General features: G+C 43.4%; 1 protein-coding gene across 5 annotated transcripts in view; it reads right to left on the reverse strand.

Annotated features, from left to right (window-relative positions):
- The window catches only part of CSMD3 (CUB and Sushi multiple domains 3), a 607508-nt gene that overhangs the window by 104846 nt on the left and 487886 nt on the right, over positions 1 to 14776 (reverse strand). For all 5 annotated transcript variants that reach the window (XM_081204227.1, XM_081204230.1, XM_081204229.1 and 2 more), the window contains 4 exons: positions 13179 to 13283; positions 3049 to 3167; positions 2238 to 2307; positions 1363 to 1479 (listed from right to left, as the gene is read on the reverse strand). In XM_081204227.1, coding sequence (XP_081060353.1) covers positions 1363 to 1479; positions 2238 to 2307; positions 3049 to 3167; positions 13179 to 13283 — 411 coding nt within the window. The remainder of the gene's footprint in view (positions 1 to 1362; positions 1480 to 2237; positions 2308 to 3048; positions 3168 to 13178; positions 13284 to 14776) is intronic.

Genomic DNA, 14776 nt, shown 5'->3' on the forward strand with positions numbered 1-14776 from the left:
ACGCAGACCCGGTTCCCCAGATTACAAGACTACCACTCTTAACCACTACACCACATTGGCTCTCTGAGAATGACTTAGCTATCACGTATAAATTCTGTAAAAACAACAACAGCAATCATGAGGATGTCATATTACTGGAATGACATTCGATCTGATTCTGATATTTTCATTAGGTGAACACATTTTACTTAAGTCACTCAGGGACCAATCCTATAGCATACCTTCCCCCATCCCAGGGACCCAGTCGGCTGGGCTGAGCATGATGGATCTTAAACTGGGGTAAGCCCAGAAAAAAAATGGGATTTCGGAGGGTGTGGCAGGGGAGCGACTTAGGTTGGATCCTGTCTCAGTACCTGGCAACCCAGCAAAAGTTCAGATAGCAAAAAAGGGTGCTGTAACTCAAAAACTATTTTAACAGCTTAACTTTATGCCACCTTCTTTTGTATAGCATTGCTCCCTCAATCTCTAAACACATTAATCATCACATAAGTTATATAAATAGAATTTAAGACATTCATTCTGACTCATCCGGGTACTGAAAACAACTTCTAGATCAAGTTTTATCATTACCCTTTCCCCCTTTCTTTTTAAAATTGATATGCAGATTTCAGTTAAATTGGAAAGTAACGTTCCCTTTGCTTCTTGCTGTGCAATTTTGCCTCCATACAATACTTACCCTATTGCATTTCCAAGGAAAGGTTTTATTTTAGCTATAAACGTGTATATAATTCATCCCATTTGCTCTGAGTCTCTGGGGTAGAATCAGTTGAACGAATGTATGAAATAAAGATAATTATTTTGGGACATTTGAGGGACTATTCCATGTGGCAAGAAAATAGATTTACAAAATAATGCTTATTTTTACATCAGTTAATAATTTTGATACCTCATAAGACAAATTTACTGCAAATTACAGTAAGAACCAAACAGTTTCCATTCACTGGATACAGACCTCAGAAAGCGGTGGACTTATATCTCATTGAAAATGATTAAATGAATGCATTCCACTAGCATTAAAAGTACATTATGTATCTTCAGCTGAGCTGGAGATTCACTGCATCCTAACCTACTCATCCTGGCTGATCTTGCATAGGATTGCCCCTCAGTTAGGACCATTGATTTCAATGGGTCTACTCTAAGTAAAACTTAGGTGACTACCACCCAGTGAGCAAGTTGGACTTGTGATCTGAGTCAATATAAACACAGCTTCCTCTGTTCTTAAAATAACAAACCCCGAAAGCTTATATGTTAATAAAGGAGAGATACCATCCAAAAGTAAGGTATATATTTATTTTAAAAAAGCACTTACAAGAACAAGTGTCAAGCAATAATAACAAAAAGTCACACTGGATTAATACATACCAAAACCAATGGGAAGTTTTATAGTCCATGTACAGTCCAGACTGCTAGGATAGTTCCCAGGAAATCCCGGGCTAAGGATGACTCCGCTGAAGTCTGACATAGAACCACCACACTGTGCTACAAAAGGAGAAAGAAGTATAAAGACATAACGCAAAACAAGATTAAAATAACATTTAAAAGTTAACAGTATCTGAAGTATCTGAAGAAGTGTGCATGCACACGAAAGCTCATACCAAGAACTAACTTAGGTGGTCTTTAAGGTGCTACTGGAAGGATTTTTTTTATTTAAAAGTTAAGCTTGCCTTCTCGGTTTTCTAAATATGTGACTTTTTAAAAAACAAAATTTGAATATTATTTTATGTGATGAAGAACATGGCCTCTAACAGAACTCGGGGGGTTGCCAAAGGGGCACCCCAATCCTAACGACAAGCACTGAGGTGTTGGCATGCTGCCAGGTACCCCAAGATTAACAGGTGTGTGTGTGTGTGTGTGTGTGTGAGAGAGAGAGAGAGAGAGAGAGAGAGAGAGAGAGAGAGAGAGAGAGAGAAATCTAAAGAGGAGAAACCCATCCCCACCCCCAGCAAATAAAAACAAAATCCAGTGGGAGAATAGAGGATGTTCAGTGGCCATAGAATGCTAGGCATCTGTTGGGAGGGGAGAGAAATGAAAAATGAGGGGAGGTGGGATTACTTGATTGATTTCATTTCTATACCTCCCTCCCTCCTTTCCAAAGGAGCCCTGCGTGTCTGAAAACAATGTAATAAAAATGATACAATTAAAATACTGTTGCAGGTTCCACTTGTGCTTTATCTTAAATGTTTCATTGTCTGCTGTTCTTCCACCTTTGGAATTAAAGTGTTGCACAAAAGACATACCTAAGCAAATTGGAATGGGATAATTCCATCTTCTTACTGGTCCAGGCATGCAGGTTATATGTGAATGCCCCTGTAATGACAAGATAAACGTTTTCAAATTTAGCAGTCTACCAATGCAGTTCTGTACTGCCATGACTGATCATTACAATGTTGTTTCCCAGCTCACTTCCTACAAAAGGAAGTATTAGGGAGAAAGCATGTCAGGTCCTGGACATTGGAACTGACTAATCAGGTTCATGGGCTTGGACATCTGAATAATAAACCACAAGTACCTCATCTTTATGAAGCTAGGTGTGCTCTACTGGAAATGGCAATTATATGGTTCAAATCACAAAGCTGAAGCTCATTACTATACATTTTATATTGCAGACACATTATGTGAATGCTTAAAGGTAAAGGTAAAGGTACCCCTGCCCGTACGGGCCAGTCTTGCCAGACTCTGGGGTTGTGCGCTCATCTCACTCTATAGGCCGGGAGCCAGCGCTGTCCGCAGACACTTCTGGGTCACGTGACCAGGGTGACGAAGCTGCTCTGGCGAGCCAGAGCCACACATGGAAACACCGTTTACCTTCCTGCTAGTAAGCGATCCCTATTTATCTACTTGCACCTGGGGGTGCTTTCGAACTGTTAGGTTGGCAGGCGCTGGGACCGAGCAATGGGAGCGCACCCCGCCGCGGGGATTCGAACCGCCGACCATGCAATCGGCAAGTCCTAGGTGCTGAGGTTTTACCCACAGCGCCACCCGCGTTCCATGTGAATGCTTACTTACAAACAAATCAAATTATACATATGCACACTAAATAAAATCTACCTGGAGAGAATATCCTTGATCACACTGGAAAGAAACCACATCGCCAACCATGTATCTGTCTCCAACTTTAATTCCACTGTTGGGGGTCTGAGGTTCAGGGCAAGAGTCCAAACCTATAGCTGTGAAAAGTTAAAAAACTTAACAATGACAAAAAAAAAAATATTCCTCCATTATAGAAACAGATCCCCAGACATATACAGTACACAGTTGCTCAATTTGTCAAGCAAGTACACACTGAGATTTATTACAGAAGAATTGCAGCTACTAAGTGGTACTTTTCAGAACCTCAAAGAATGCTTTCCACATCATACTGCACGGCAGGGGGCTCCTGAATATTTCAGAGGGTTCTGGGAAGTGTTTTAGGATAGCCTTGCTGGATCAAAATAGCACCAGGTACAAAAGGACAGTAAAGGAGCCAACTGCCAACTATATTTCATGAACCATACTGCATATGCATGTAAGTCTCCAGCAGTCATGGTCTGGTACAGTGCTTCCATCTTCTCCCTCTGCATCCAAGTGAACAGCATCTCAAACACAGACACCAGAAGCTATAGTAGGATTATGTGGCCAGTTCTTGGAGCTACTCAGCTAGAGCCTCAGAGCGATTCGCAGTTGTAACTGGGGGGAGTGGGAGTGGAGCAGCCCATCTCCTGGGAAGCTAAACAGCGTGGCCTCGCAGCAACAGGAAAGAGTCAGGCTGAAGTAAATTGAAATCGAAATACTTTATTGTCACTTGTACAACTTGTATACAGTGAGGTTACACAAGCACCCCCCACTCTTAGTCTTAATTCCCCTCGTTTACTGACGCACACCCACTAAACCCGAAAGTCAGTTGCCCTGTTGTTATCTTTTCATTCAGCAGCCTAACAGCCCATGGATAGAAGCCGTTCTTTGCCCTGTTGGTGCAACTAATCATGCTTCTATATCTTCTGCCTGAGGGCAGGAAATCAAGAAAGTGCCGCCAGATGCGAATATAGACTAAGGACATAAGAAGATCCTGGCTGGATCAGCCCAAAGGCCCATCTAGTCCAGTGTCTTGTTCTCACCAGCAGTGGCGTAGCGTGGGGGGTGCCAGGGGTGCCGGCCGCACCGGGCGCAACATTTGGGCGGGCGCGTTTGGCCGGCCCTCCTCGAGGAAGCAGGAACCTCCCTGTCCTCGGACCTCCTCCAAAGGCTGGCGGTGGGGCGGAGAGACCTTCTCCCCGCGCCAGCCTTCGGAAGGCTGCTCAGAAGCCTGGCGGTGGGGCAGAGAGACCTTCTCCCTGCGCCAGCCTTCGGAACGCTGCTCCGAAGCCTGGCGGTGGGACGGAGAGAACTTCTCCCCGCGCCAGCCTTCGGAACGCTGCTCCGAAGCCTGGCGGTGGGGCGGAGAGACCTTCTCCCCGCGCCAGCCTTCGGATGGCTGTCCTGAAGACTTGTGGTGGGAGCAGTGGCGTAGCGTGGGGGTGCAGGGGGGGCCTGCCGCACCTGGCGCAACATCTGGGGGGCGCAGAAGAGACTTGAGTGCTAAAATCCACGGGTTAGGAGGCGCAAATTACTTGCCTTGCCCCGGGTGCTGAGAACCCACGCTACGCCACTGCTCACCAGACGCCTATGGGAACCCGGCAAACATGAGAGAAGAGCAAAAACACTTTCCCCATTTGTGTTTCCAGCAACTGGTAAAGGAAAGGAGACCAGGAAGAAGAGAGAAACAGGAGTGATTGAAAGGTTTAGTGGCAAGCAAGGGGACAAAGCATAGTGGAGCACACCTAATAATAAAAAAGAAGTATACAGTAGACTGTTGGGGGCTTGGATTCAGATACAGGGCAGTATAGAAATTAATTAATTAAATAAATAATAATAATAATACTCTAACATCTGAAGGCAGCACTGTTTAGTGTAATTTTTAATGATTGATGTTTTAATGTACTTTTAATTTTTTGCTGGAAGCCGCCCAGAGTGGCTGGGGAAACCCAGCCAGACGGACAGGGTAAAAATAATAAATTATTATTATTATTATTATTAGGCAACAAAGCCAGATGAAATGAGAACATAGTCCAGAAGATTAAATACTTCTTTACAGTTACAAATTGCAGGGGGTTGATGGTGTGTGGTATGTGTGTCTTTTAGGAAAGCATATCCACCATTATTTATCTTCTCATTGAGCAGCATTTGTTATTTTTCTTTAGGAACCTCTGATTTCTAATAATTGTCTAGGTATCAATGGCAAGCAAACCAATTTGGGGAGGGTGATTTGAAAGAACTGAAAGGGCATTCTGCAGCATAGCCACAGCAATCCCTGTGAGCAGAAAGGAGAGTATGAGTTCCTTTCAGGAGAAAAGATTCCAAAAGTGCTTCAGCCACAAGTTTAATAATCATAAAGATCTCAAGTGTTTAAAAATTAAGCATGATGTTTAAATATTCAACCTGAAGGACTTGCTTCTGGTTGTTAGGCCAGCATTAAAATTGGCTTAAAACTGAATAGGCATCACTTACAAAAGGGTTCCCATGTTGCCCATGTCTGAAAAGCTTGCTTGTAAAGTAACATTCAGCCAAGTCAGATATGCCAATTAAAAATAAAATAAAAAGCCTTTTCAAATTACAGCTCACATAGTGAAAATTACTTGTAACTATTGGAACTTCTGCGGCTCTGGACTAGGGAAATTGCTTGGGGGTTCTTTGAAACTATTTATCTTAATGCTGTTTTGGAGACTTAGCACAGCTGTTAATGGAACCTAAACAACTGAAAGTAACAATCTACTGTGTTCACTTAATAAAAACCTTGTTTAGATGTATATTCAGCTTAATCGGAGGACCATTTGTGGCCTTGTGCAGAATAACAATATGATAAATTCTGATGAAACCATGCTATTTATGGTGCAGCACTAATTACTTAACCATTTAAACTTGCTGCTTGTTGAAATCACATAGGAATTTATTCCATGGTTCAACAAAGTTGCAATCCATAACCCATCTGCAGCCTCTATAAGGTTAATCATTATGCGCAGGCACATGGGATGTGCACATTTAAATCATTATTTGGCAAGCGGCCTAGCACATTTCACTAAATCTTAGCTGAACCGATCTCGCAGCACAAGTGTGAAGATATAATTAAATAAATGTATAACTGCAAATCCTTGGAGTGTGATGGCCTGGGAATCAGATTCAGAGGCTGAACCTGAGGAATCCCAGCCTGCACAGGAGTCCCCGCCTCCAGGACCAGCTAAGCCGGGGCTGGGGCTTGTACCTGAAGGGTCCTCACCTGTGCCAGATCCTCAGGAGCAGACACCAGCTGAGTCTGCTCTGGCTCCAGAGGTGATCGAGGACCCATTGCCTGCAGGTGCTCCACTCTCAGCCCCGTCAGGGGAAGAGGTGGTTGCCTCTGGGTCCAGTAACCCTCCAGCCTCTCCTGAGCTGCAGAGGCTCAGGGCAGAGAGGTGGAGCGAACTAAGTTCTTGCAGGAGGAGTGCTCGCCTCCAGGCCAGGAGAGGTGAGTCACCTGTGGACTGGGGCCGCCCTATGCCTCGGGGCAGATAAAAGCCAGCCAGTCCAGTCCCAGGTTGCGGGAGCAACATTGTTGGTAACCTGTTCCTGCCTGCACCCTGTCCTGCTCTTCTGCCAGAGTTCCTGACCTCACCCGACTCCTTGCCTTGGACCCCGCTTCAGCCTTGACAGACAGCCTCCATACCACACCCTTGACCTTGGACTGGACCATGCTGCACGGTAACCCCCTGGGACCAGCACAGGAGTAGGCAGAAAAGAAATGTAACATGCATGCCCACCCCCGACTGCAGTCACAAGGGAGACCTACAAGGGCTTGGCTCTACATGGCAATTTTGAATCCTCTCTCTTTCCAAAACTATTGGAAACAAGCACCACCATCTCACAGTTGGGATTCACAGAATGCTGTGTAAAATAAGTCTGCAGGCTTGAGTTTGCTAGTTGATGCAACAGGCTGATGCAATACCTTCTATGGAGGTGCTGGGTCAGAATGACACAGCAATAATGTGTTGACAATTGATTGGCTGTCATTGGTTTAAAAGGAAAACCTGTCCAGCAGTAAGGTGGTGGTGTAGAGGAGTGTGGTCAGAGAGAAAGGGTCTTCCTATTTGCCTTAAGGTGCAGCCAGGTGCTCTGTCTGACTGTATGAACTGCTTCTGTAGATATTTGTATATATACAGTGGTACCTCAGGTTAAATACGCTTCAGGTTACAGACTCCGCTAACCCTGAAATAGTGCTTCAGGTTAAGAACTTTGCTTCAGGATGAGAACAGAAATTGTGTGGCAGCAGTGGGAGGCCCCATTAGCTAAAGTGGTACCTCAGGTTAAGAACAGTTTCAGGTTAAGAACGGACCTCCAGAATGAATTAAGTTCTTAACCCGAGGTACCACTGTATAGCTCACAATAAATAATACTGCACTGAAAAACCTGGAACTCTGAGCATTTCTGCTAAAGCGCCGCGAAGAATTCATGACACTCACCCACCCTCATCCTCCTCTGGTGAAGTATGGATCTCTCATAAAGTGAGTGGCAAAGTTTGGGCTCTCAAATTTCAGTGGCAACTTGTGCAACACTAAAATTTGGTGCCCCCAATCTCCCTAGCTCCATTCTACAGCATGGTTGTGCCACCCCAAGCTGGTCATGCTACCCTAAAGCCACCTCTGATAAGGACATCCTGTAACTCTACTCATCTCTGAATATCGAACAAAAGTCTCTTCTTCTAGCTAGGGTCATGGTGATGTTCAGTGTGTACACTACCCCGCCTAACAATACCATGAAATGCAGCATGTACAAAACTGTTACATGTCAGCTTCCATTTAAAAAATGATTTCCCACCATGGCACAGAAACAGGGTTATACAAACCTGTTTTCACTGGTTTCTCCAGCCATTCCTTTGAAGCCCAACTTTGAAAAGTGACTGTCTCAACTGAGGAGGAAGGATGGCTATGACTCTGCACCCAGGATAAAGGAAAAACTCAAGCACCTCAGATCATAGCTGTCAACTTTTCCCTTTTCTTGCGAGAAATCCTATCAGAATAAGGGAATTTTCCTTTAAAAAAGGGAAACGTTGACAGCTATGCCTCAGATTTTAGCAGGTATTCTCTGCTTCCCTTTCAAATAACTTTGGCCTCAAAATATTACACAGCAATATTTTAATGCATTTCAAAAAAATATCTATATATCAATTTAAAGATCTACATATCAGTTTTCCCATACTCAATGCAGTCTGCATCCAAATGTAATTAAACACAATTCCACCTTTTAAAAACAATTAAACATGGAATAAAAACAAAAAATCCTAAGGCAGCCACTGAAGAAAGTCTGAGCAGCCTACAAATTGCTTCAACAGTTGAAAGCCTTCAAAAATACACAGATCTCACAACATCCCTAGAAGATCACAAGAGGATAAACAGTCTTTAACTGTTATTAGGGGGCTGATTTCAAAGCCTTGGAGGAATTACATAAAAGCCTTGCTCTTTCCAGTGCAAAGCAGGGCCTGATCAACTACAAGTGTGGCAAGGACTCCTACAATCTCTAAGGTACATTGCTCCCAGGTCCTGAAGGTTTTAAAACCCAGGTGGGCAAGCTGTGGTTCAGGATAGTCATATTTAGTTTACATAGAACACTTTGCCTCTGGCTCTGGCTACCTCATATGTACCCCATAGATTAGGTCTGGGAATATGAGGCCCGAGAGAGAGGGGGGGGGGGAGAGAGAGAACAAGAAGTTTCTTCTCCCTGGTTTAAGGGTAAGCACCAACACTCCAATTTGCTCCAATGGGAGCTTTTACTGGCAAGCAAATTGCACGTGTGGATTGGAAGTGAACTTGCAGGCCGTGTGTGTGTGAAGTCTAAAGGCCCTCAAACTTCTATTGCTCCATACCAGGGTACTGATCTCAATTGGGCCCCACAGCTGCTATTTCTGAAAAATAAAAATAAAATCTCTGTACTCAAGCAACATGTTCCATATACCAAAGTATATGTGTATTTTACCAGTTTCTCCACAAGAATATCTTGGGGGACTTTGTCAAAAGCCTTACAGTGGTACCTCAGGTTACATACACTTCAGGTTACATACGCTTCAGGTTACAGACTCTGCTAACCCAGAAATAGTACCTCGGGTTAAGACTTTTGCTTCAGGATGAGAACAGAAATCGTGCTCTGGCGGCACAGCAGCAGCAGGAGGCCCCATTAGCTAAAGTGGTGCTTCAGGTTAAGAACAATTCCAGGTTAAGAACGGACCTCCGGAATGAATTAAGTACTTAACCCAAGGTACCACTGTACTGAAATCAAGATACACTATGTTCACAGCATTCCCCTGATTCACTGAGAGTGTAACTATATATATATTATTCATCTGGCATGAGTTGTTTTTGAGAAGACCACGCTGGGGTCTTATTTTCCACAGCATCATTTTCTAAGTGCTCATAGACTGACTGTTTAATTTTCAATTCTCGGACTTTTCCTGGTATCAACATCAAGCTCACCAGTCTGTAGTTGCCTGGGTCTCTCTCCCCCTCCCCTTTTTTTGAAGATGAGGAAACATTTTCCCATCTCCAGTCTGCAGGAACCTCACTATTTCTCCAAGAATTCTCAAAGTCTATAGACAAAGATTACATAGTGCTGAGTTATGTCTGCTTTTTTCACCTGCTCTCCTTTTCTGAAGTTAATTGTTCACAAATACCCTTTTAATTATTGATATAGCCTTTTAAAATGAGTAATCCCAAATGAAACTGGAGGAAAGCACAGTTAGGCTACATATTTCTTTAAGCAATTGCTTACTCTTCCATTTTTTGAGTCATTATCTCTATTTATATGGATTTTTTGTCAGTTACTGATTGTTAAAGTGACAGATATTATCTAGTTTGTAGCGCACACACAGAATTCATATACATTTTTGTCTGAATAGATAATCAGAAGAGCACATAGTAGATACAGGGATATTAATATAATTGAGCACCCAATAAATCTCAGAATACTATCCTGCTATTCCAATTCTCCACCTGTAACCAATTAATTAAAAAGACAAAAAGCTACGGGAAGCTGATGAAGAAATAAATGTGCCAACCCCCCACCCCACATGTTTCAGAGAAAAATCTACAGATCAGGTCATCTTGGACAGCAACATTTATGACATACCATAATGTTAGAGAGTTCCTTAAAATCTTTCTTGAATTCGCTTGTATAAAATTGACTCCATGTATTATAAGAAGTCTCTTGCAATACCATAACGTGGGAGATTGTGGTTGTTATGATCAGGCTTAGTGCATGATTACATATATGTATATATGTTTACATACTTCCCCCCAAAACCCCCAAGTGGTTTATCATTCTTCATTGTCTAAAGGCTTTTTATTGTCATTTAAAGGTAAAGGTAAGGGGGCCCTTGAACATTAGGTCCAGTCGCGGACGACTCTGGGGTTGCGGCGCTCATCTCGCTTTACTGGCCGAGGGAGCTGGTGTACAGCTTCTGGGTCATGTGGCCAGCATGACTAAGCTGCTTCTGGCAAAACCAGAGCAGCGCACGGAAACGCCGTTTACCTTTCCGCCAGAGCGGTACCTATTTATCTACTTGCACTTTGACGTGCTTTCGAACTGTAGGTTGGCAGGAGCAGGGACCGAGCAACGGGAGCTCACCCCGTTGCAGGGATTCGAACCACCGACCTTCTGATCGGCAAGCCTTAGGCTCTGTGGTTTAACCCACAGCGCCACCCACGTCCCTTTTATTGTCATTTACCATGAAAATAATCACCTTGCCATGGAAGACCTTGTTTTATAGAAATTCATTCTATAAATTGTCTTGGCCAGGATCTATCATCTTTAATTTGAGCATGTATCTGCAGTATTTTGGTATTTTGGTTTAAGTACTGGAGGTTCCCATAAAGATGGAGCTTGAGGCTTCCGCCCTGCATTATCTCTGAAATCACCTGACACATACTCACAGGATCACTAGCTAAATGTCTCTCGATATTCTCCATCCCCATTCCCTGGAAAGGAGAATATATGGCCCTTAGAATGTTGAGAGACTGAAACTTCTATCAGTCTTTAGCATTTACCATGCTGGCTAGGGCTGATGGGAGTCTGGACTCCAACAGCAACTTGAAGGACAGGTTTCCCATCTCTGTTCCACTCCTTTACTTCCTAATCAGATCTCATGCATCAGCTGACTGCCCTTGCCTTATACTAGATCTATCTAGCTCTACAGTGATCAAGATGTTAGGCAGAGATCCTTCACATCACCTGTCATCTGATCTTTGTTTAACTGGAGATGCTATGGATTGAATATGCAACGCAACTGCTCTAGTGCTGAGCTGTGGTCTTCCACCATATTGTGTTCTAAAGCAACAGTTTTGGCTTTGTCCACAGTTGTGACAAAGATGGAATCAGTCTGTGAAATGTGCAGAGGAGTGAAATTGTTTCCATTCTATTTACTATCAATTGTTCAGCTGTCAATCACAGGTATGCAAATGAGTACTCTAGGCACCTACAAGATATATTCCAGGTGCAATGACTGGAACAGTTACTGAGATCAATACATAATGGTGACAACTCCCTGAAATCTCAACACTCTTTTCCTCTCCTCCTAGCTTTAAAACAACCAATTACTTCAATATCTTTGGAAACATGACAGCAAGGCAGTAAAATGCAAGGTGGAAGAAGAGGATTACATGACAGCAGATGAAACAAATAAAAATACACATCTCTATCATAACTACTGCTATCGAACATCCAAAATTCAACACTTTCTGGTCACATTGCAAAATGGTTGAGGACTGAACAGGCAGTAAACAAAAATCAGTCAGATATACTGATAACAACACTTCAGTTTGTGGCTCTGGTCTTCCTGAATTTATTTACTTATTTTTTAAAAGATACAAAAACTTTTACATCGACTTCCAAAGAACCTGAAACATGTCATCTAACACTTTCTTCCATCTATATTTTCCCACAACCATCCTTCTAAAAGCTGAGAAAGATGGTAAGTCCTAACAGGACTGAGGTCAAAATGGTGCTTCTGAGAAACAATAGGGAAGTGTCAGGATGCTTGAGGCAACCCCGAGGTTCACAGTAGTAGAAATATTCTGTTAAAACCTAAGAAAGCAATCCCGCAAAAACATCCCAATGAAGTTCCAGCACAGTGGTGAACCTTGGTGTTCAAATTTCAGTGGTGTCCTGGGTGATGCCAAAATCTGGCACCTCTTCACCTTCCATTGGTGGTGGAACTGCTCTGGTGCCCCAGAAGCTACACCAAGTGCACCCTCTAGAACCACCTCTGTTCAGCATGTTCAGTAGAGACAAAATGAAGACTGACATTTGGAAAGGAAAGAAATGGAATTCGTGGTGGGTGTTGGGAATCAAGCCTTTATCAGGAGAAACTGGCCACTCTCCAGGCACCCGGCTTGATCTCCTGTTGACCTCCCTGTCTGCATTCCCCGGCAGGATACAGGCTAGGTCACGATAGGCGATCCTTCTCAGTGTGAGAAGAACACACCCCCTCTTTCCTGCCCCCCCCCCAGGCAGGGGAAAGAGATAGACAGAAACATATTTACATGCCTTTATTTCTGTCTTTGCAGGGTTACAAAAAACACGACTGCTCTCTTCAAACTCCAACAGCCGAGAGACAAACTCCTCCTGTACAGCTCATATTACACTCTGAGCTAATTCTGGTGCTTCGCACTGTGAATAGACTGTCCCTCTGTTTCCCACAGAACAGTCCCAACATTCCCATTATGTTTTGCTTTCAAGCTACCAGCTCGCGGCCGCATTGCTTCTATATCGTAACAGTGGGTGAGGGGATGCCCTTTTGATTCTCCCATTTTGATCACTAATCCAGTTCCGTAGTTGCAATCTGTTATAGGACAATTCAAAAGTAACCACAGATCTACAATGTTTTATAGGGGAATAATCTTTAAATTGTTGACAGAATTCTATTTGCAAGAGGTCATTCCGCTTTAAAGGCTGAATAACATTATTTGTGGCAGCAAGAGGAGCACAGGGTAAGCCAGAAATAATGATAGTAATAATTTTTAAAAGGCAAATTGACACCCAATCCTGTTATGCTAGCTCTGTCAACTAGATCAAGACCTGAATGGTTTGTGTCTCCAAAACTATCCTGGCTTACACAAGCGTAACATATATCGTATGTACATTACCTGTATACTCCAAATGGAATCCAGCAGCCGACACACTAATATCTGACTGAAAGTTTAGGTACAAGTTGTTGGATGTACTGTTGAGAAGTGGAGGTATTGTAGTTCCTGGGGGAAATGAAAATAGAAGAATATCATGTTAGTACTGTGAGTAATACAGCTTTTACGCTCCTTGGATTTTGTCTTGAAATGTATGAAATCTTGCACGCATGCACAAAATTCAAGCATTCTCCAGTTTGTAGAATGACTCCATCTTACCACTATAAGGTAACAGTAAAATCACAGAACCATTAGAATTGTGCAATCTTTTGCCCAATGTGTGGGTTGAACCTACAACCCTGATATTAAGAGTCTCACGCTCTACCAACTGAGCTATCTCAGTTGGTTTTACTCTATTGTATCTTCTGAAATTTTGGCTATAATCACAAAAAATATAGCGGCAAGTGCGTTGGGCAATGGTTCAGGCCAAGCATCAGATTTCAGCAGCTCCTTTGCTAAGGCTGCCAGTGGACCACTGGTACATATGCCATGTCCAACAATGCAGCTGCCCAGCATTTTTTCTTTGTCTTCCACTACTCCTGCTACAACAGCAGCAACAGCAACAGCAACAGCAACAGCATCACTCACCACCCTCTCTACCAGACCCTATCAAATCTATAGCCCTACAGACCAGGGCTTTGCATTTTAGGTACATTAAGATACTGGTACATATTGAGGTACATTAAGATACTGGTGCTGGAGGAGACTCTTGAGAGTCCCATGGACTGCAAGAAGATCAAACCTATCCATTCTGAAGGAAATCAGTCCTGAGTGCTCACTGGAAGGACAGATCCTGAAGCTGAGGCTCCAATACTTTGGCCACCTCATGAGAAAAGAAGACTTCCTGGAAAAGACCCTGATGTTGGGAAAGATTGAGGGCACAAGGAGAAGGGGATGACAGAGGACGAGATGGTTGGACAGTGTTCTTGAAGCTACCAACATGAGTTTGACCAAACTGCGGGAGGCAGCGGAAGACAGGAGTGCCTGGCATGCTCTGGTCCATGGGGTCACAAAGAGTTGGACACGACTAAACAACTAAACAACAACAATATACTGGATAACCACTACTGTCTGAAGCTGAACTTGTCTCCCATTCAAAAGTGGCACCATCGCCCACCATAGCTAAAATGACCATATGAGATCCCAAGCACAGAGAGCCATGAGTGTTGACACAGTCAGGTAAGAAAGTGAGGGGGAAGGAGAAATTTAGAGCCATAAATTATTTCTCTTGCATGGCACTGGAACTCAGCTTCAAGTCCTATTTCTACTTCACACTCACTTTAATATCTGCCTGTACTAGAACAGGAAATATGGGTTGTGGTTATGCTTGAGCAAGAATGGAAAAAAGGGAACAAGCAGAACAAAGGTCAGAGGTACTCTGCACAAGCCCACATTCTAGGGAAGCACACATACCATAAATGAAAAATGGGAAGTTAACATCTAGGGACATGAGTCACAGACAGCGCATGTGGAGGACATTTGGGTGTACACATGGTCAGAGGCCATCATGAAAGAAAGAGAAAGGAGTGAAGAGACAAACAACTGTATAAGATGGAATAGAG

The sequence above is a fragment of the Podarcis bocagei genome (genome assembly GCF_964188305.1).
Source record: "Podarcis bocagei genome assembly, chromosome: 8".
NCBI lineage: Eukaryota > Metazoa > Chordata > Lepidosauria > Squamata > Lacertidae > Podarcis > Podarcis bocagei.